This window comes from Diorhabda sublineata, chromosome 3, assembly GCF_026230105.1.
Source record: "Diorhabda sublineata isolate icDioSubl1.1 chromosome 3, icDioSubl1.1, whole genome shotgun sequence".
Taxonomy (NCBI): Eukaryota; Metazoa; Arthropoda; class Insecta; order Coleoptera; family Chrysomelidae; genus Diorhabda; species Diorhabda sublineata.
Window position 1 is genome coordinate 33242451 of NC_079476.1, and position 25000 is coordinate 33267450.

The following is a 25000-nucleotide window of genomic DNA, read 5'->3' on the forward strand; positions in this document are numbered from 1 at the left end:
AATCTTTTATGAAGTTATTTTATCTGAATGCAGATGCTTGTCATCAAAAAATGTGCTATTTTAGCTCCATTCTAAATCCGAACTACCGAAACTATTTTCATATTGATGATATATAATTTTTTTCTAATAGCCAGATAGACATTAATGCGTTTAAAATTACTTCCAGTTATTCTGGATGATACAAAAGTAGTTAGACAAATCAAACATACGATTTTTTTAATGGACCGCCTAATTGAGTGTTAGAATATTGAAGATAACATTGGCCAAATTCAAACTATAATATTTTATTACTTCAAACGGGATATCTTGTATGTTTTCAATGTATTGAATAGTAGTTTTTTATCATCAATCAATCACAGTTATAAATACTTTACCAAAAATTATGTATTTTTGTCATTAGACACGTTAGACTCTTATTTTTTGGCAATATTTGTTATATGAATTTTTTGATATATAAATAACTGAACAAAAATGTTTTTTTCTCTGAAGTTATTAAATACACTTTTATCTTCAGCCCACAAAATTGTAAGATAATAAGGATAATAGCGTTTTGTATTGAAGTTCGTGGGCCCAAAGGTTACATAAAAGACGCTGTATCCTAACCTCGCCTTTTGTGTCTTGGGAAAACAGGGCGACGTAAAAAATACATTCACCATTTTCAGACGGCTGCTTGTCTTTATCTCTAGAAGAATCAGGTTATGAAACCTCATCACTTCTCGAGCCATCAGAAGTGGAGTAATTGATGTCTTTATATAGTTTTTGGATTTCGTAGGCTTGAACTTTACGCCACTAGACCAGCTATTGGCTCGTCCACTGCAAAGGGGCTATTTTTTTTTTCGTAAATCTCCTTTTCTCCTGATTTTTATAATCAGGTGTCTTAGCAAGCGAGAATGATTGCTCTAATTCATCCTTATTGGGAATCGATACTTTTACTTTATCTTTGCCGGGTATCCATCCTTTGTCTCCTTTTTTTCTCTATCAATATTTGGAGTGTGGTCGAGTTTCACCTGGCAAAATTAAGTGAGGGGTATGTGTCCGCTGTACATCAGGAAATCTTCGTTGGTTAATATATATCTGTTTAAAGGAAAAATGCCGGTCTTTCTAAAACCAATTACAGCTTTTCTCCGCTTTGGACTTTCAAATAGTTCCTTCCAATAACTACACTAATGTCGAAATTATTTACTGGACTGTTGCTTATTCTCAAAAACTGACAAATTTCCTCACTATAAAACGTTTTTAATGAGCTCATTATTGTTTTATATAAATTTTGAATGTTCTCTGACGTTTAGGGTCGTAAAAAATTATGGTGAACATGGTGTTTTCTAGCTATCACATTATCTAAATGATGGTCATCGAATATTAGGAAATGCAAATGCAACGATGGAACAACAAACCCGGCTGAGCTTATGCAAAACAAATGTGACTGAAGAGTTTCGTTCTGCAAAAAATAAGGAGCCCTTATTGCCTTCTCTCTATCATCGAAAAGTCTTGGGTACATTTTGACTGAACAATGCACAGTCCAGTCTCATCGAAATTAATAACTCTGTCTGCAGTTAAATTGGATATCTTCATTTCCTACTCCAAAATATCGAAAAAGACATTGACAGATTCTTTATCGCACCCCAAAGCTCGAGAAAAGGAATTTCCACTAGGTCTTCTTAAGTTTAAAATATCTTGATGTCTTTTTCTGAAAGTGCACAGCCAATCTTTGCTTACTGATCCGTTTATCAATGGAAAAGAATTAGGAATATTGTTTCTTCTTCCAAGTTACAAAGCTATATTGCAGACATCTCTTCGTGTCAATCCACAAAAAGTCAAGTCCATAGCCAAGCAGTGCTTGATAAGCTCTTTTTTAGAACTTTGTTGAAAATCAGTATGCATCTTAATTTTGTTTTTGACACGATTTCAGGATCACCATTTTTTTTTGTTGGTCGAAACAGGGTTGACTTGCAAGCTTGTAAATAGCACATTCTACTTTCTCAAACAGCAATTATTGCTTTTATCATATCATCATCACCTCACTTTTCACGTTCAGGTTTCGGCAAATTTCTTAAGTTTGGAAGAATACTTCTCATAACCACCAGGAATTATCCTACATTAAGAAGGCTAATATGGTATTAAGAAGGCTATTACCGAATAAAAAATGAAAGAGTTTCTAAACCTTTTGACATATTGTTGCAAACAGAAACAATTGTCACAACTTTTGAAAATAATTAAAAACAAAGGTAAAAACTACTTAACAAAACTTATTCGCGGCACATATTTTTTAGTACTCGAGGTTAGAGAAAATGGTGCCCACCAGTTTTTTCAAAATAGAACACAATTCCCGTCCTATTTATTCCCTAATACTATATATTTATATACTAATTAGTCAAGGTGATTCGTGTGATACACCCAAAATTGTGATCTATGACACATTTTAGTAAAAATTAAAACAGATAAAGTACAAAAAATATATTTTACAATAACTGATATAATTTAGAACCATTTTTTATAAATCTGAGCGAAACTGTATGCTCAAATGATAGTCTAGCGTCTCTTGAAATGTTAGGTGTAACTGCATCAAATACGATCCGAATTAGAATTGGAGTATTATACGCTATATTTTTTACGTGCCTTCATAAAAAAAAATCCATATAAGTCTGGCTGGCCAACTGCATGGACGTCCCTTTCCTATTCATCTATTTGGAAACTTTCGATAATTTCATACAGCTAAAAATTGACCACTGCTCCAACTAACTGCAACAACATATTTGCTCTGATGTTTTAAGGAATATGTATCAAGAGATCCTAAAACGTCTCTTTTAAGAATCTTAGGAATTTACTTCTTTTTAAGTGATTATAAAAAAAGAGCCAGCAAGTCCATTTATGTTCCATCGATGGTGACGGTCCACAGTATGGAAAAAGTGTCGCGATAATGAAAGTTATGACTACTCACTAGAATTTTATGTTAATAGCAAAAATTTTAAAGAGTCTTCCTCTGCTAGTCGATTAATATAAAAAAGCTTCTGTGGTAAAAGCCATTGCCGTATAGATACTGATGTAGCTGAATATGTTAGGGATGGTACTTATGCTTAATAAGAATCCTAGAAACATTGGAATGGCTCATACCTATATTTCTGATAATTTTTGTGGTGCTTGTATTCAGATGCTCAACTACCAAATCATTGTCTTCCTCGGTGTTAATTATGTTCGTCTTCTTTTGTTTATTGTACGCAACAACAAATCTCTACAACTCATCTGGTCTCGTTTTGTAGATTTTTGTGCACATACCTTCGAGCCCAGACGGATGTTGTCATGACATTCGCCAATGGTTGTGGTACCAAGTATTATTTGCCCATTAGAGATCGCATAAATACAGTTTAATCACCCTGTATATTATTTGTGTGATCTTTGCATAATTGTTATTTGTGTGTTTGTGTTAGACGATCCCTGTTTTCGAACTACCTACTTTCCCCATGAGAACTAAACAGCCCTTACTTATTAACATAGTAATACGGGAGTTCGTACTTGATGACAACCGAAGTTGAACTTTGGAGTGATAGTATCTTATTTTCTTATTTCAAAATAAAACAAAAACTCTCACAACTTTAATAATATAGCATGATAAAGATTTATTGTCACCTAAATTTAACTTTACTAATAAATTTTGACACCATAAATACAGTGAAGGTTGCGTAAGCAAAATATTTGAAAAAAAAATTACGGAAGCAAGGGCAACATTGATTAAATAATGAGTGCACAAAATTTCAAAATCCCCTTAATTTTTTTTACGCAATTGACGATATTGATCAAATAGGTCATGAATATATTGTATGACATAATAAATACGAAAAATATTTTGTGGCTACGTGAAATAACATTTCTGATTGTTACAAATAATGTGAATTCAATCTACAGCGACAAAGGAAAGTCAACAACTTTATTAAAGGTTTTTCAACGCGAACTCGAACTTGAACGTAACATGACACGAACGAGATCATCAGTGCGAGCGTGAACGCAAGAGTTTATAAATCCAAATTGTATGGTGTACTTAGAAAATTTAGAAAATATACACATCTCCAAAAGTCTTGCCCCCCTTTGTTTATTTGTCACATAGTTATTTTAATTTCAGCATTTTTTGTTTACAAATACCTTCTTATCTTATCATACAAATAAAAGCAATTAGGAAGCAAAAACTTGTTTTCGTATGAAAGTTTTGTAAAAGAAGTCAGTTTTGAATTGTAGTGTGTATAGAAAGTATTCGTTGAAGTTTGTCTAAGATGCCAGGAAATCCGATTTCTCAATTTGATCGAGCGAGAATTGTGGCCCTACACCAAGAGGGTTTCTCAAATCATGAGATTGCTAGGCGTTTAAATATGCCGCGATCTTCGATAAGGCGGGCAGTGGCCCTTTTTCAAGAAACTGGTGGCGTTGCACGGAGGCCGGTGTCTGGTCGACCTAGAGTGACTTCAGAGAGGGAAAATCAGTATATGGCTAATTTCACTTGAAGAAACCGAAGAATAACGGTAACAACCCTTCGAAGTCATTTTTTGTATACCTACCGAAGAGTAATTTCGTGAAGTACCATAAGAAGGAGGTTACATTCTTTAAATCTCAGGGCAAGAGTACCTTTAAGGGTACCTATACTTCTATCTCGACATAGAGCTGTACGTCGCCAATGGGACGAAGAGCACCGGAATTGGCTTTTACTCCGATGGCGCAACGTCTTATTTTCTGACGAGTCACGATTTAGCCTATAGAGTGATAGTCGCCGGGAAAGAATTTGGAGAGGCCCAGGTAGTCGAGAGCGACTAATTTTCGCAGGAGGCGTTGTCCCTTATCAAGGTGGATCATTTATGCTTTTGGGGGGTATAATGTATGGTCGCCGCACTCCACTTATTCTTATTGAGCGAACAATGACCGGTACCATATACACTCAAAACATAATCCAAGCAATCGTGCAAGCTTTGGCAAAGAATTTGGAGCAAATTTCATTTTTCAAGATAATAATGCCAGACCAAATCACGTGCCAAGGGTACAGAATATGCTACAAGAGGGAAATATCCAAAGATTAAACTGGCCAGCAAACTCGCCAGACATGAATCCCATCGAACATGTATGCGATTATCTTGGCAGAGCAATATCCAATATAGAGAAAACCTCCCTTTAACTCTCCGGGACCTAACTGCAGCTGTTCAAGAAGAGTGGAACAATATGGCCAATAATGTTATTGATGAGCTAATTTGTGCATGCCAAGACACGTTGGAGAATTAATTACAAGAAGAGGTGGAAACAAAAGTTATTAAGTTATGCTATTTTCAGTATTCACATTTTTTTCTTTTTATTTTATTTTGTTTTTTTTTTTTCGAATTTATTTTACAAAATTCTGCTCATTTTTATACGAATACAAGTTTTTGCTTTGTAATTGTTTTTATTTGTATGATAAGATAAACAAGTATTTGCAAACAAAAAATCCTCAAATTCAAATAACCTTGCAAAGAATTACTAAGGGGGGTCAAGACTTTTGGAGATGAGTGTATATATAGGAAGCTTACTTTTTTATACCTTCAAATTGACATTAGATATACATATTAGATACTCGCCTTCACTTTGTTCCGTTGTTTTTTAGTGTCATTCTACAATTCAATTTTGATTTCAATTTCAATGTTCTAAAACAATTTCTAAACTTGTTAAAATTGATTTATTTTTTGTTCCTAATAATCTATTTAAATAAATAATATCAATACCTCACATTAAACAATAATAATATAATTATTTTTATTTTTAAAAATATCGTCAGGTTTTGCTATCAATTTCAATATTCTCGGATCTTTATTGAATTCAATTTTTTGTAAACAAAAATCAAAATATTCCGAATTTTCTTCGTGCAAGCGCGGCGTCAATAACGAAACAGACTGATAATTTTTATATAGAATGAGCAATTAGGTTATATGTACTTGCGTACTTATTATCTAATATTTTAGTTCGGATGAGAGATTAATTCCTTGAATAATAATTCTGTTTGTACCATAACCAGAACAATTCTGCTGACTACTACAGAATCATCAATAAAGTTCTTGCTACTCAAAATACCTTATTCAAATAATTTTTCCAATAATTATTTGTACCTTATAATATATTTCTAATTATATTTATAAGAAAGTTTTTTACCTGCCAAGAAACAAGCAATACTCGCAGATGACTTTTTGTCGGATCCCTGTGTCCCTAATCCCATAAGGAGCTTTCCTACATCTTGTACGTCTTGAAGTTGACGCAGTTGAGAGAGAGTATGATGACGTAACGCCTCATGTAGCGGGGTATCTCCGTCCTTGTCGGCTATATTTAAATTAGCACCTTCCCTTACCAACAGCTAGAAAATTTCATTATGTTGAGTGAAAACAATTACCAAAGCCAGGGCGTTTCCTAATTTGCAATAATTTTAAAATTAGCAGAACGATAAAGAGTGAAAATTAGAAATGGAACTCGGAAAATTGTCTTATTTTCTAAATTATTGAGTTAACGTTGTTAAAGTTCTACACGGCAATGAAATTCATTACAATAAAAAGCTTTACATCATTTAACGGAAAATTCGTTTAGTAATTGTACCGAATGAAATATCTCTTCATAGCAAAGGTTGATTTAATTTAAAATTTACTTACCCTAACAATCTGAGTGTGTTGTCTTTCAACGGCGAGATGAAGTGCAGTTTGTAAATTGACATTCTGAAGATCCATGTTGGCTTTTCCGCTCAAAACTAATTGTTCGGCTACTTCCACATGATTATTTAGAGCTGCTAAATGGAGAGCAGTGTATCCGTCGTCTTTTTTTTCATCTACAATCCATGGTCTTGGTAATTTTGCTAGCAATATTTTCATAGCACTGGAAAGCAATAAAAAAATTTCAATTACTCATCATAGCATTTTTTTTAAATATTGATAATTTTAACATTTTTGTGGCAATCAAATATTACCCAATTATTTTGAATTGCAATTGAAACTCGTCCCATAAGTATTGTCATATGTCAAATTTTGATCACATTTATCACAATTAAAATGAAAATACATATTCAAACTTGAACATTTTCCTCAACAGTTGAAACATCCACGTTAGAATTTGAGACGTTGATTTCTTTTATGCTAGTTAAAATTGTAGGGGTTGGTGAAACTTCGGTAGAAACAATTTTTATATTGATTTGTTCCAACCCCTTAGTCTGAACCGTTCTTGGAACAGTACTTGCCATCAACCAAGTATCGAAAAGACCGTCCTGGAAACGGTTCCCAAACGATACCTAAGTCGGTGGGAAAACAGAAACCGTATAACGGTAACTGCACGATTGGAAAACCCCAGATTGCTCAGAATCGTCTCCGTACCAATGACGGTTTTTTGATATGTTGGTTAGGTTCCTTTGTTTACATTTTTGTAATATTTTTTCGCCATCGCTAGTTTACGCGAGCCTTTATACATACATTCTGTGGTATAAAAATAAAAATAAAATTTATTTTATCAAGACTTTCGTTTTTTCGATTCATAACTTCTATTAAATAAGTAATAAAATATAATGATTTTCCATCGATTTGATTTTCCATTTATTTGCATACTTTTTGATATCCTCGGGCAGTACTAAAATTTCCATATTCATCCTGCTTCCAAATATATATTCGAATATATTCTCGGCTACTTAAGATCAATCTATACGGATATCGTATAAAACAGGCGTGCCCTTAGGTCGTTGCTCTCTTTTGGCAAAGACTTCGCTGCCTAAGATGTTCTAAGACGATCCCTTACTCTTTTTATATAACATTTTGTGAAAGGGTAACGGAAAATGTGATTATTACTATTTTTACGTAATTAGTTATTCCACAAATCAAATAATGATGTGTACAAGTGAATAAAACTTTGTTTGAAAAGTACTATTGTCTCAAAATTTGTTATTCCAATTTATGCCTTTCCGTTTTATACCAACGGTCCTACAATAATTTTATTAACTACACAAAAAAAACTTAATCAAATGTTTATAATTTTTCGAAAATTCATCTTATTATAATATATAACTATATTTTGCTCCGGAAACATATATCGATCAAATTAGTACACGAAATCAAATAAGTTTACATTTCTGGAGATAAATTCAAATAATAATAACACAAGATTAAAAAATAAGGAAAATTCTTAAAAACAAAGTAAAATGTTAACATAGAATTTCAATTGCAATGCTTCAGAGTACATTGGCTAGCAATATACTTATCTCAACGTTGATTCCATAAGTGAAAGCATTTTTGGAAGGCTTCTTTCGAAATGGCTTTTATCTGCTTTGTAGTGAACTTCTCAATATAAAGAATGGTACCAAACCTTTATTTTTTTAGCACTTTTATTTATTTAGACTATTTAGAGGTCGTACGGTGTTAATAAAACTAAAGTGGACAAAAAGGAAGAATGAAATAATGTCAGAAAGTAAATATTCAATTGAAAATCGCAAAAATTTAACATTTTTATTTACCTAAGCACACACAGCATCATAAAACAAACTTTATCAGGTGTTTTAGTCGTGGTATTTTTACATCCTGGCACAAAACACGATTTATATACCATTTTTGAGATTAATCAAAGTTTAATAATAACTCTTATTTTAGAATAATCTGTCGAATTTACTTTGAATCATATGTTCAGTGTATATTTACTAAAATGTTTAAACTACCTACAAAATGTTTGATTTTCAAATTTTTTTTATCTATAAATATTGATAAAAGAATTAAAAAAATATTAATAATAAAAAATATAATAAAAATTGTATGTGAGCTGTTCAAAATTCTTTTTTCTCTACTATTCTGATTTTTTGACTTAGGGTTATAGGCATAGATCTTATTTTCATTTACAATAAAAGTCGAAACATATTAAAACAAACACTCTTGTTTTTTAAAAATCGTCCCTTAAAATGTTTTACACGGAACTGTGCTAATTTTAAGTTCTTAATCTTAAGTTTGGACTAGCAAATTTTCTTATATTTTGCATATTTTCTTATGCCAAAGGAAGTCTTTGAGCTTAACAAACTCTTTTCCAGCTAATACCAGTTTATATACAGTCTTCAAAATTAATACTTGATCATTTTAAATAGGTTTTAATATTCGTGAGATACTTTGGAACTTTTTGAACATGATATAAAGATCTTTGTTTCAAGACTAACCCTACAAACACGATCTCACTATAATGCTGCTATAATAGAAGACTGACAAGTCGAAGCAGGTTGAAATTTGTTATGTTTGTCTCAGCACATAGAAAGTAAGAGGTATACTAGTCAAAATAAATGGATTATATTGTATTGAATAAAACCTGAATCTTATTTTATAATTTAAAAATAAGTGAAAGAGGAATATTTGGCGCTTACATTACGAAACTGATTTTGGATATCTTCTCCGACTCCTTGGAAAATAGTGGTAATTCACTGGAGGGTTGTTTTAATATTTAATCTACGGAAAGGTGGATCGCATTAAAACGTTAAAGATGTGAAAGTCAATTCTACTATTTGAATAACTCTCCGGTATTTCGATAAACCTACTGACTGCGCCAATTTTGTTATTTTTGCAGAAATAAATTCAAGTTCAAATTTAATTATATGGCAACTTATTCTTACAAGGGATGAATATACATTACAATTATAACAATACAACAGATATAATTATAGATAAGCGATTCATTCGCCGTATATATTTCAATGAAATGAAAGTTTCGATTGAATTACTAAAGCGAGGATAGAAGCCGACGATCAAAATTTAAGAAAATGAGGATGTTAAATAAAGGTTCTCAACACACCAGATGATTAAAAAGGAAAAAGACGCTACTAAAAACTGATAGATGAGTTATGTGACAAAATTTGGATTTTGTGCAAAAAATCACATCAAAAACGAATTCCAGCCTCTCAAGAGCAACTTTCACGCCAGACGGCGTGAATTAATATTAAACAGAGTACGCAGAAAAAAATAGCGTAGAAGGAAAATAATGGGATGCAAGAAAATTGAAATCATTATATAGAAAAAGAATAGAGTCAATTATTGTAGTATAGAAAGAATAATTGATAGAACCGAATTGTCTGTAACCCATTTTGTAGAAAATTGAGAAAAAAATGATTTTCTTTCAGTTCTATAAGCCGTTATTTTCTTGACATTACATTTTTCATGTAATAAATCCTTACCTAACACACATTTATGATAAAAAATATAGCTTTTAATATTTTTAAAATTACTCAATCAATATATCTTCATCTAAATTCCTGCATCTCTAAACTTTATCTAGAGGGTTTTATATTAAATTAGACCAGGGGCGGTTAATGCACAAGAGCTGTAAAACCAGAAAGCGCAATTAAGAACTATAATTAATAAATTCCATAATGTATTAATAATAACATTTTTCATCATGCAGTATTACTAATCATCATTTCGCTGCATTCAGACCAGCGCAACGTGTAGTACGAGTCGAGTAAATAGCTTTTTTCGTGACTTTACGAGCTGTTTAGTTCTTTAGGACGATTTGAACTGAATAACAATATACTATAATAGAGTTTGTGTACTGTATGGAAGTTGTTTTTAACTTAATAAATAACAAAAGAATCATACGAAGGATTGATAGTATTGAAAATAAAAGAAAGGACATTGCTAAATATTATTAAATAAAAATGGTGTGAGCAGGGGTAAAAACTATATAAGAAGATTTACTAAAGATATTTTGCAATAATATTTGTAATTATAACAAAAAATGTATCATACTGTTTTCCTTGCTTACTTTTTGATGACGATAAAGAATAAATTGAAAGTTCCGAAAACTTCAGAAGCCATCTTTATAATTGCATGAAATATGAGTTATTAGGATCAATTGATATTATAGCTCAATTAATTATGCTTATTAGTTGAATATATACCAGCATAAGCAGAATATTTCGAAGATTAAGTATATATGAACAAACATTATTAAATTAATAAAAATATTTTTATATTTCTTGCACTTAAAAGTGCTTCGGCTTACTAACATGCAATTCTAAGGTCTCAGATCAAACTGCTATTTAGTAAACAATCTCTCAACATAGTTATGTTAATGAAAGTGTTAAATCTGTGTAAATTGTTCGTGCTATTTCTAAAGATTGAAATATTGCGAATTTTCTTTAGAAAGTAAAGTAGTAAATTATAGTAAAGACCTGGGTAAGGATGTAGCGTTTCCATGTCAATAATCCATTAATTCAACATGGAAGCCGATAAAATCAATACAAATTTGACAGAGACCACCTTCTACAAGGTAAGTTTTCTTTGGATACATTGCAGAACAGCTAAATTTTTTTACCATGAGCCGCCACTGGAGATTAACTTCATGGTCTCACATTAATAAAGATAAAGTTATCGGAATTGTTTTGGATTTTTAAAAATTCTGAATTAGACAATAAGAAAGAACAAGAATTTTTATGAGTTTCGATTTAAGTAAAATTTTAATAGGAAATTTCAAAGATAGTAAGATTGAAGTTTATGCATATTCAGACATTTGTTTTCCCAGTTGAAAATTTCATTAAAAACGTAAATTAACTTGAAATTTGTGGAATCGTTAGTGATTTTCATGTTCACCACTAAAATGGGACTATTGATATCGATATATCGATATTATTACTTAGAAGTATCTTTATTTATTACTAATACTTCCTTGGACGATATATAGAGAGTTCGATATTGAAATGTAGATATCGGCATTCAATATTTTTTTTCAAAGTTTCCATTTTTTATTTCTTCTCACCAATTATTTAAATTACATCATTTTAAACTTAATCTACAGTCTTTTATTTACACTATATTATGTTTTTACTGTTTCAGTTTATTTATTTGCATATTATCCTAAAACAAAATGCTATTTTGTTTAAAAAAATACTATAATCAGATAGCTATTATCTACTTTATCCACTGTTGTTATTAGTTATCACTGGTCAGGGTTAAAATCTTTAGCATCTCTACTTCTACTTTGTCTATATCTGTATCATCTGTAGTCTGAGATAAGAGCAATACAAAATTTTAAAACTTAGTTGATCAAATAAAATGTATTGTGACCCATTTCAAACACTTAGTGCTGAACTATTAGCAGAAGGAAACAAAGAAGGCCAAACAATTATGCTCATTCAAGTAGTTAGTACTCGTTGGAATTCTTGTTTAGACATGATGGAAAGATTCCTGAAATTATCTTCAGTTATCAGTTACCATTTGGTAATTTTCTTATTATTCGTATTTGGCAAAATTATTATGCAATTATCTGCAATTGCTAAGAATATTTGATCTGAAAATATTGATGTTTATTCCCACTGTTTTACTCAGTTTTATTGTTATCTTTGATGTATGTGCTTTCCCATCTATTAGTTGCCATTCGGGTTGTGTGAATAGATAAATACACAAATATTTAGTACATTTTCTATAATTTTCTTGTATACATCCTTATATTTGTTTGTGGATTTCTAACATTAGTTGTCGCGGGTCAAATTTAGAATCGATTCTGAATCAATCGGTGACTAATATATGATCGCTGCAATGGGCATACTTGATATTAAAAACCTATTTAGGATGTTGATTTACCGAGAACGATGACAAAACGAACCAAACTTTTAATTCTCTTAGAAAAACCCAAGAACTGCTTTAATAGTCCGTCAAATTAGACCAAGAAATAAGAATGAAGTTACATAAATACCCAACAAGCTGATATTGTTTAAAATATTTTTGAAAATCAAATTTGAAAGTTCCACATCGTTCCCGTGTATGGAAAAAAAGGTAAGTAAGTGGCAAAGGTAAAAAAATGGGTTTTCGCGATTTCCAGCAAAATAGTGAGTTTTATCATAAAAATAGCCGAGACAAAAAATATAGATCGTAAAATTATATACAAAAACCGTTTTGTATATATGTATGTTTTTTTCCTACGAGCCACAGTTTCTGAGATATAACGATTCAAAAAGTTGTAATCGTCATAATATGCAATACGAAAAACAAAATTTCGTTCAATATGCCGAAGTTTTCAAAAACAATGATTCAGTTATTACCAATAGCAACTCTTTCTTTTTTATATGTACGGAGATCCTAAAAAAACTACCTGCTTAGATAAGTATCGATAAGCATGTTTCGTTAAAAATACTAGAAGAAAAACAAATTCAATTGGCTTGACTTTCTTCAACCTCAGTTGATGCGCATCAACATCTTTTTCGGGTATATTACAAAGTTTAAGTGTGGCTTGGTTATCAGCTAGAGTGGGGTTCTCAAGGCCGATCGTGCTCTAATATTGAATTACCAACAGATGAATGATTGCCGAGACTGTAAACGCCGATAAAGAAACGGTTAGAAAAATTTAACACGAGGAATTGCACATGACAAAAATCAAACTCCTGACCAAAACCTCTTTCGTCAACGGATCTGCTCAGATTTCCTTGAGAGGTTAGAAAGGTTAGAAAAAGATTTGCTTTGAAAGGGACTCGGTTTGAGTCGATGGGAGCGGTAAAGCAAAAAAACGGCAGAGTTCCTAAAGGCATTCACCAAAGAAGACTTCCAGCACTGCATCTATCAATGGAAAAAACGTATGGAAAGGTGTGTGACGAGGGGAGGGGCGTATATTGAAGGAGAGCATTCGAATGCAGAATAATTTTTATCATAAAACCCTTTTCCATTATAATATATTGATTTAAGGTAGTGTATTTGAAGGTGTTATCAACTAGTCAAAAACAGTTGAATAATTAATATATAAATGAATAGGTAGTAGTTGAAACATTTAAATGCTTGTAATTGAAACTGTACGATATTTAGGGAGATTTTATTTAGTATTCTATTATTTGGTTGCCTTAAACTACACTAATAATTATGGACTGTTAAAAAATAATAGAGCCCCGTTGTTTCTCAATTTTTCTCGATAATAATAATTACGTTAAGCAGTGTTTTGTTGCCAAGTTTTCAAGTGTACTTTACCAGGTTCGCAATTACTGAAGAAAACTCATCTTTTTCCTCATTAATGGAAACAGGATATGAAAAAAAAAACAAAGGAAAAGTAATCATTCCGTTTTTATGGAAATGTTCTCATTTAATATTAATTGATGAATAAGTTTTGTGTTCAGTAAGTGGATGTGTATCAAAATTGGAGTTTAACACAATTAGATCTTATAATAGTTTTATATTCGCCCTTAGAAACATGAATATTAATATAGTAATAGTTTTCAAATGAGTATGTGTCATTTCGACGCGACGGTTTAATTTTAATCTTAATTCTACTAGAAATCAAGTAAAAATTACGTTTAAAAAAAGTGATTGTTATGGATATGAAGCAAACAAGCTAAATTTTTACGTGTGGAAGGGTTAAAAAAGCTTAAATTTTAGTTGTCGACCGAAATACCTTCGTGGATTTTTTGCCAACTTAGATAGTGTTAATTCAAATTTCTTAAACTGTTTTTTTTTGCTTTTTTTACGATCTTTAATCAAGATCCTCCACATTTCTCACATATCGTCCATTGTTATTGAGGTACAGATCAAGAAAACCATTTTGGGGAGTGAATTTTGTTTTCTGTTATTTTCCATTCTCTTATGGAATATATCGAGAGAACGTTCAGCATCAAACTTATACAGAGTATTTAGACCTACAAATTCGTTTTTTATTTTTCACTTTCAATAAAAATTACTACTTTTAACATGCTATAATTTTCTAGTTTTTTGTGATGTAATTTGTTTTAACTCTGCTGAAATCACACACGTTTATACGTGTATATATGTATTATTTAAATGGTTATTGAATTCTCCAATTAAATTTCACGTTCTTAAGGCCGCGTGTTGTTTACTAAGAATATAATTTCCTGAATGTTCCGTGAAGTATTTTATTTTAAATATGATTAGCATAAATATAAACTTATACAATTTAATAATATTGTTTCTGATATATAATATAATTTTAATTATTTCTTCGAGCGAATCATATATGGGTAAATAAACAATGCTTTAAACCTAGTCATTTTGTAGGGGTATCGAATCTAAATATTTCCAACTAGACTGAAACCCTTCTTGTTAATGTCAATTATTCTGATCGACAACAACATATAATAAGGATAGTCAATGGACAAAAAATGAATTGTGTGCGTTATTTTGTGATTTACGACAATAATTTACCATATTTTGAATTAATTACATCCTCTTGACCTCAGGGTCTTCGCGAAGTCTTTTTTTTTGGAAATCAAAGTATTTAATACCTGTTTCTTTGGTATTTCGATTAATGTTTTTGTATGTAGCGACGGCATTATAATCTCATAATAAGCGTACAATATTTAAATAAAAATAATAGCAGCTGGTCAACTCTATAATAGCAGCTAAGCACAAAAAAATATCACAAACACACAAAAACCCAGTAAATACGTACAGCCTAATTTTAATGGCCACGAAAACATTCTGAGTATTAAACTATGTCATCATCATTGAACTACTAAAAAAAGAAGTCGCTAGGAGGAGGGTCCTGGCTGTACGGATGATGGTTAAACACGTTCCAGGTAAATTTTCGTAGGAATGAGCATTAACAGTTTCAGTTTTTCAGTAACAAAATTCTTGCATTAATGGTCGTGAGATTTACAGAGAATCCAGAGCAAGACCAATAATTGTAAACTTCGAGTTTACATAATTTAGAAGAAGTTTCCGCCAGTAAAAAATGTATTCAAGGATAGTCCTTAAAAAGCCAGATAATTTATGATGAATTGAATTGAATTGATGGCTTCAATGTCATAACAAGAATTGAATGAAATAACAAATATTTATTTACGGTGAAGAGAGGGATAGTAGGCGCAATTTTTCTATCAAATTATATAGATGTTAAATCCTAAATTTACAACTTGAATATCTCATTATTCAATATACAGCTATATCAAGTAATTATTTTGAATTTCGATATCATTTTCCTTTGTAGATGTTTCAGTAAGAGCTGAGATTGATTGTCGTAGCAATAATTTATGAGCGTTTCAGGAAATTCAAATTTTATTTGAAAATAGAAAGATACGAGTTAACCAACATACCGGTGTATGTGTATCGTGATAACATTACAGTACCGGGAAGTACCTAGTTTCGATTTAGCTACGCGCTGTTTATTAACACCTTCAAGACAAACCCGAATCTAGATTCATCGATAGAACAACACAAGTTTGATGCAGAGGTTCTAGCTTGCGTTAGAAAGCGATTCCTCATCGCTCTCTATGGCGGCAGTGAAAAGGACACATCTATTGATATTTTGCGATTCCACTGTTCGCAAAATCAAAGACCAAAAATGAGTTGGATAATCTTTCACTACTCGTACCAATGAAAAGCGCAATCCGGCACAACTTTTTTCGGAAAAATCTATTTGCTTCGGATTTTCACTGCAATATTTCCTTTAGTTCAAGAGTTTCATGACTCGAAGTAACCTCACTAACCAGGGTCATCAAAACAAAGATTATAAAAAAATGACTTCCTTGGGTTATTACTTTTTACTGTTCATTTATATTTTGACTAGTTTATTAATTCATTTCATATTGCAGTAATTCCGTTTAATCTGTTTTGACGTGTATATACAACCGGTTAAATCGAAACTGGACATATACTTATCGACTAAGCTGCGCGCTAGAAATCGTAATTGTTGTAAAAATTTTGGTCTAAGTACGCTCTATAAATTTTCTATTTCCATTTTTTCAAAGACTTTCGCGAGAAGAAATACAGCAAAAAACGAATTCCACTCCCAAAATTTATTAATTTCTCAATAATTATGAACGATAGGTGAAAATGTAGAAGATCCTGGAAAACAAGGAAAAAGTATTGTATGAAAATTTTCGTATATCAATGGAGAATCAATTATGAAAAAAAAAACTTAAGTCACATTTTTTTAAGATGACGGAAATCCCACAAGGAAGCTTTGGTCGAAAATTAGAAGTTAAGCTTATCTAGGCACGCTAAAAATAATATAAAAAAATGTATATAATGACAGCACTATTGGCGCAAGCGATTCAAGACATATCGACGTGGAAGTCAGAGATTAGGATTATTTATAACTTCGGAAAAATATATGACTAGACAAAAATTACAGGTAACAATTTCAATTTCAGAAGTTAGTTATAGGTATTATTAATGATTATGAACAAAATTTGAAAAATGGTACTTTTACTTCAACATGTTCAGGAGCAAGATTATTGTGACTACCATTAAATTTCAAAACGAATTGACGCTTTGCAAATTCTTTGCACATAAGTCCATAAAGCAAAAAGTGTAACTGTTTATAGATTATTTACTTTTTCCACGCGCACTCAACTAAATGATGCACCCACGAGAAATGTCTTTTGATAAGAAAGGTAGATGGACCTTTTTGCTCAGTAATTCGTGTGCCACGCTAATCTTGGAGAAACGCCCAACTGTCCTATACTCTTAAGGGTTTATTAATTGCCCGATAAGGAAAAGTGACCGTTGCGCCGAAATGACCAATATCCTTTCAACTAAATTCATTAACCATCTACTAGGGGCGGATATAATTTCTGAAATATTAAAAGGAAAATGGGGTTTATTAATACTTCGTTTCAAAGGTCGTTAAACTGCTTATCAAACAGTATCATATACTTAACAATTCTTTGGTAGTTTACAAGTTTAAGGAATGAAAAACTGTTGATATTATGTTAATCTATTAAACCCTATCACATAACAGTGAAACGTTTAATCATCGAACAAAATAATATTGTTCAGTTTAAAATTATTTCATAAAATGTACTTTATTCCATAGGAGTCCATAGATTCCTCTTTATAGAGAGAGAATATTTCGAAAATTTGGTAAAATTCCACACTGTTTATTAATTTTTTATGCTTCATAGCAAAACCTTAGATACATAGAACACGATATTAATTGATTTATCCTAAAGAAGTTCAAGTTTTTGATATTTTTTCGAAAAAAAGTATCACTTAACCCCCATTTTAATTTGAAATACTAGTAATCGTATTTTTCGTCTCCGTTTGAAGGTTGATGCTGGTTTATGGAAAACCAGCATATAAACTATTTCCCTTAAAAATAAATTTACGTGATTTTTCATATTATTGAATGTTTTATAGGGGCCAAAATATGTTTTAAAATTGACAACTTCTTACTGAAATAGCAGTAGAAATGATTCTGTTAGTTAATATTTTCAAGTTTCGATGTATTTTTGAACACATATAATTACAAACCTTTGAAACCGCTGCCAGCCGAACCCAAAACGAGGTTCTAATGTTGTCCTTTCCATTAGATAGGTATTATTACCCAGTAATAACAATTTTTTGTTTTTGTATAAGATATGACATTAGTTTTCTCATTAGTAATTTTTTCCACTTTTTTTATTTTATATTTTGTGACCAGTTTAAATCAATTTAAAAATAACAAAGCTAAGTGAAATGAACAAGAAATAAGTAACTAGACTGTTGAACTTCATCTGAGCAAGCTTTTGACCAAGAAATATTTTTTCTTGCATTGCAATGATATGGAGTAATAAGTATCGAAAGCAAAACACGGATATATAAAACTTGTGTCAGACCAGTAATGACATAGAGCATGGAGAGATCATGTCAATAGAATGGACGACGATCGACTAGCGAAAATCGCAAAGGAAGAGAGACCCAATACAAGTAGTCCGCCTGGAAGACCACCAAAGCGCTGGTATGAAAGCTGGTCCTCGGAGTCACAACTTAGGCTGCCTCTTTGAAAACACAAGACATAGTCTTAAAAGAAGAAGGAGCATTGCAATGCACGTTGTCTTGCACGATGTCAAACGGCCTTTATCAATATACCCTTATTTTGTAGAGTTCAAACATTTGAACTATTATTTATTTTTTGAACATATCAAGAACGTTACGCAACTTTTTGAATTATAAAAAAGTATTGCAAATCTAAAAACAAACTAATCTAATTGAATTTATCTATTTTCCTAATATATATAAAGAATTCCATCCAAAAGTAATTAGTCCCAGATAGTAAGTAAAAGCAACTTCGACAGTTGGTAAAGATTCGTTGGCTACTACTAACATATTTACTTTATTACATTCTTTCGATGTAATGATCCCCATTCTTTCAAAATAAATGTGACATTCATTGCAACCTTTCCTCATCTTTCATATATTCCTTAAATAAGTATCTAGAGTCTTGATTAGATCGAGAGCTATATCTTTAAAGTTCGAAAGTTTCTCGTAAACCATTTTATGACTACCCACAGGGTTTTACATGACAAAAATACTTATAAATAACAAGAAATACTGATTTTATGGTTAAAATTTACCAGACGAAACTATCGATATACCCGGAATCTTAATTCGTAGAATCATTCAGGAAATATTTGGCACATAACAGCAAAAGTTACTACACCGGAAGAATATTAAATATTACCGCAATATATGTACACGACTATTTCGCCCAAATTTTGTCAGAGGTAATGACAAGGCAGTAAAGTTGAAAATTTAGTGTTGGAAAAAGTTCAAACTGACATCACACGCTTGACATCTTAACTCCCATCTCATCTAACGTATTCCATTATAGAAACGGAATCGTAAACATCAAAGAGATGGAAGAAATTCTGAACATTAGGAAGATGTCTCATTTTTGTGGATACGCGGGTAATGGAATGTATCTATAAATTAGGTTAAAATAGGTGAAAGGAGAAAAGGGCAACGGATTATTACAACTTTTATTACCAATTTTTGTTATAAATCGATGACACAAAAAGCAGAGGACGAACAGGAATTAATAAGCTTAGCAAAGGATGGATTGAGGGTTGCCTCTTTCACTGATCCATGACGTAACAATTATGTTGAAAAATATTTTTAATCTGGCTAAGAAAATATTTACTTCATAATGTTTTTTTAATACTACGTATACAGGTGTTTGAATAAAAAAGAAAAATGACAAATGAAATTTTATTTCAATCTTCTTGGTCAATGTAATCATCATATGAGGGTCAATAAAATATAAACAAGACTTAAGTGACTGACAGGCAAAGGTTTGCCTCAACTACCACAAATTAATTCCGGGCAACAGGCATCTGCACCGAATAGAAGAAAATTGGGATACCTAAGGTGGGTGTACCACATCAGCCAGCTTATTCAGTTAGTATCTCTCACGATGTGTGGAAGAAGTGTGTTCTTTCTTGAGCAACCCATAATTATAAAATACTTCGTCTATGTAAACATAAAACCACCCGAAATTTACCGATAACTGCTTGCCTAGTTGGGGAAAAGCAACACTTCATAGTAATAATCAAAGAGCCACAATACAACAGAGACCAAATAGCAGTAAAAAAGTGGGTCAAGGTCAAGGTGAGTTTGTCAACTATTTTTAGTTTTACTACCTCACTGAAACAATTAATGGTGGAAAATATCACATTTTATTGAATTGATTTTTCAATAATTTGAACAAAAATGAGTGAAAAAGGGTAAAGCTACACTTTCTTAGTAAAAATCGAGGAACTACAACACAGCAGAGACAAGTAGCAGTAAAAACAGTGGGTTTATCGGGGTGAAGTGTCGACAAAAAAGGCCAGGGTGAGTTTGTCAACAAATAAAGCTATGGCGACCATTTTTGGGATACACCGGTGCAAATAAAATTTACTACCCCGCTGAAACAAACAATGGTGGATAATATGCTAATTTATTGAATAGATTTCTTGAAAATTTTAACAAGAAAAAGTTCTATTACACCTGAACATTCCACACATTTGGCCTGAGGGACTATTTCTTTATCCAAACTTGCAGAAATTCCTTAGACGGAAAGAGATTAGACTCAAATTTTTGTTGACACCAACTGAATATAATGATTACGATCTCTAAAGGAAAAAAATGTGAATTTCATTTAACAATACTAAAAATTTCACCCATTATTTCAGACGATAACGTGGTTTGTAAATTTCATTGGGTTTTCAAGATATTGAAGCCAATAGTTAAAATATTAGCTTTTAGTACTTGGCGTTTTACTTCATATACCAAATGACATTTTAGTTAAAGTAGTTTTATAAAGCTACTTCGTCCTTTTCATTCCGAAATTCAATTTCCATCGTCTCAGTCAATGAGGCACAAACTGTCATTTATTATTTCGTCAGATTTGCATATTATATATTCATACTTTTTCTTTTCGCGAAAGATATTTTAATAACTAGCGACTTTTTCGGCACGGTAGAGCCGCATCGTGATTTAGAAATTGAATTATTTAGGGCCGTGCAGAAGCGAATAGACTCATTTCAAATTGTTGAATTTTCTTTGTGAGTGATGATCCTGTTTCAATTGAAACTCTTCTTCTACCTTTTAAAATATCAGAGGAGGATTTCGGTCCTTCTTGTAACCAATTTTTCCATTCGTTTTTACTTCCTCCTGAACTCCTTAATTAGTTGTTTTTCTTTCTTACTTCCTATTTCCCTTATTCTATCGACTTTTTTATGGTACCACTCCTTCTTGTTTTGACAATACTTCCTTCTACTTCACTGTTCTGGTCACTCTGGTTTTATTCTGAAGATATGTCGATAACAATTTAGTTGTTTCATCTTTATTGGCTCTTAATTTTTCAATTCATCATTTATTTATCCCACTTCATTTTCCCCTCTATTCGTCTTAGTTCATTTGTGCTCATCCTGTCTCCTTATTTGTTATTTTTGCATATATCTTCATAGATGCTATAGACTCAACCAATCTATTTAGAGAAAAAGAATGATAAATACAGGGTTAAAAAAATAATATATGAAAAAATACATGAAAAAAAACGAAGGAATAGGTGAAGAGAAAAAAATTAAAAATAGAGGAACCCATATTGGAAATTCAGTGGGTTGTTTTTGATAATATTCTAGCAAAGGCGTGTCCATGTCCAATTATGAAGCCAAAGTGCACCTAGAAAAAGCTCTACGATTTTTCTACGAATAAATAATGTTTAAAATTGTTGAAAGCAAATAACGGTAACTTTTATAAGTAAAAAATGATTGACAATATTTCTGAAAATTTTAATCAGAAAGAAAAGAAACATAGCAACGGTTTTACTATTAACCAAAACATATGTTTTTCAATAAAGCAACATTTTGATTAAAAGAATCATTTTAAATGCCATCTTTGACCGTAGATATATTTTGAATCCACAATGAATATCTTTAAAATTAAATATTAATTTAGTTTTAAGTTTTTAGGTACATGTGCTTAGATTGCCGACTCCTGGGTTAAAGCCAGAGTCTAGATGGTAATTAACATCAATTTCTAGTTAGAAACTCGATAAATCTTATCAAACAAACCGAGTTTCTCTTCTCAAAATTAATATGACAATTTCAAAGCAATCAATCTTGGTCAATAGAAGATATATACATATAACTAAGCATACTGAAGTGAAAAAACTGTTTCAAAATAGTTTGATGAAATTATTATCCACTTGTGTGTCATTTATTTTCAAGGAGTTATAGACAAACAAGAGCTATTGTTGGGAAAAAACTAGAGTCGGGTTCTTGAAGGTGAGATGTACGTAGAAAAAAAATCAAAACGTTGGTAGGCTTCCTAATATTGGAAATACGAGGTTTCAAACTTGTTTGAATAATAATGAAAAACATATGCTAATTAAAGAAATCCCTCACGCTTAAATAATTGGGGCATTGGGCTGAAAATTTATAAAAGTATTTTTGAAGGCTAGTCGTAAGTAGATAAAAATCAGAACGTTCGTAGACTTCCCAATATCGGAAATACAAGGCCTCAAACTTCTTCAAATAATAATGGAAAACATATATTTGTTAAAAAAATTACTCACATCAAAATTATTGGAACAAATTTTAGAAAGGTGTTCTTGAGGATAGATGTATATAGAAAAAAATTATAATTACGATTTCTTGCCTCATTCGCCATATTTTGTGTTCTGTTTCCAAACGTGCACAAATGGTTTGATAGAAAGCAATTTCAAACAAATGAAGAGATCATGGTGGAAACATGTATTTTGCAAAGTTCGAAATAATTGAAAACTGCGGGAGCAATTATATAGAGTTGAAAATAAAATATTTAGTTATACGGTAACGTCAATCGAATATAATTATAATGGTAACGCTTTTCTGGTTATTTAGACATCGTTTTATCTTAGATGTAACACAAACACAAATATTATAATAACAATGGGATTAAACATAGAGATATTGCCGGTCCACAAGTTTACGACGCGATGTTTACGTTAAGTTTTCTTAAACATGAACATAATATTCAGAAGAAGAGCAACAGAACAAATATTTATGGAATAAATTATAGACTAAACTTTATGCAAGATTTCTGCAACCTCTAGTGGTATTAAAAGCATACCTTTCCGTCACAAATGAAATTTTATACTTCACTTTATGTTATTTAGGAAAAATATAGGTAATGAGTTAAAAAAAGGAGTGAAATTAGTTTGATGTGATATAATAATTTTATATACGATGATTTGCGTGTGCTCAAGTAAGTTAACTTCTAAACGCTTTAACCTCATTTTTAATTAGCCTTATATCTTGGATTCTGTTTGCTATTGAGATAAATTGATTTAGTAGTTAGATTGATACATATATCCTATATAATTGATGCTGGTGTATCAGTACTGCAGAGCTATAAACAAATTTAGAACAAACAAAAATGATAAGGAGAGAAATGCTTTATTGTCAAAACAATTTGTAGAAAAAAGCTTATAAAAACTAAAAAACAAAGTTAAAACAAATAAAATAAAATTTCAATACTCAGAAAAGAACAACAATGAGTAACAAAATTATAGGCATTAGTAAAATACGAGTAGGAAATAATTAATAAACTCCGCATAAAAATTATCGCATTTTGGTATTTTAATATATTTTTAATACTTAATTTTATTTTTTTGTGACAATCTGTATATGTATCAACTTAATAGATATTTCTGATTTCTTATCATGGGCAAAAAAATATCACAATTTGTTACAAATTTTGTTGGAAGCAAAAATGCTCGAATAAATCATTTCTGTATTGTAGAATGCATTGAGATCGAGAACTAAGCAAATTGTGTTATTGTATAGTGAAAATTTAAATTTATTTTGTTAATAATGGATGTGTCTCAACGTTAAACAAGACATGGGACGAATGAAGAAGCCGCTAGAATCATCACGCTCATACAAGATGGCCGCCGTCAAAGATACGTCGCCGGGGTAATTGGAGTTCAACAAAGCACCATATCCAGAGTTTTTATTCACTACCAAGGAACAGGGCATCTAACCAGAAGACCCGGACAAGGCCGAGGAAAGGTAACTTCGGTAATAGATGATCGTTATTTGAGGTTAACGGCGTTAAGAATTAGGCATACCACCGCTCGAAGGCTGCAAACAGATCTCTTGGTGCTCGTAATGTCTTAATAAACCTACAAACAGTTCGAAATAGGCTGAAAGAAGTAGGTATACGAGCCAGAGTGCCAGCTAGAGGTCCACGTCTTACCAGGGAACATCGAGTAGTAAGATTGGAATTTGCTCGAGAACACGCAAATTGGAATATTCAAGATTGGTCCAATATTTTATTCACGGATGAATGAAGATTTTGTCTGTATTTGTGTACCTGTATATATGCGACGTGGTGAATGGCACGATCAGGTTAATTTCTGCCAAACTGAAAACTTTGGTGGTTAGGTTAGAGCATGTCTGGGACCATATAGTATGGCAAATTCGGCAACATCCGGCGCCAATAAGAGCACTAGATGATCTTCAAAATGTTCTTTTAAACTTCTCTGGGAAAACATGCCGCTAGGATACGTCCAGAACCTGTTTAGAAGCCTTCGAAGACGAATGAAAGCTGTAATTAGAGCGAGGGGCAGCATCACACGCTATTAGACATTCATTGGCTGGTTTTAGTTAAGCATTCATTTTTATGTATAGATGTTTTGTACAATTTTCTTGATATTTTCTATGTTTTGGTAAATCAAACTTTTTGTCCTCTGTAGATTGAACTGATATAAAATAAATATTGCAAAAGGCGAATCTATTGGTGTTTTAATTTGTAATAATAATAAAATTCGAAAAACAGACATCTCA

General features: G+C 31.5%; 1 protein-coding gene across 1 annotated transcript in view; it reads right to left on the minus strand.

The window, feature by feature from the left end:
• LOC130441359 (E3 ubiquitin-protein ligase MIB1) overlaps positions 1-25000 on the minus strand; it is a 785400-nt gene that overhangs the window by 6785 nt on the left and 753615 nt on the right. The window contains exons 9-10 of the mRNA XM_056774999.1: positions 6642-6861; positions 6154-6352 (exon numbers count right to left, since the gene is read on the minus strand). Coding sequence (XP_056630977.1) covers positions 6154-6352; positions 6642-6861 — 419 coding nt within the window. The remainder of the gene's footprint in view (positions 1-6153; positions 6353-6641; positions 6862-25000) is intronic.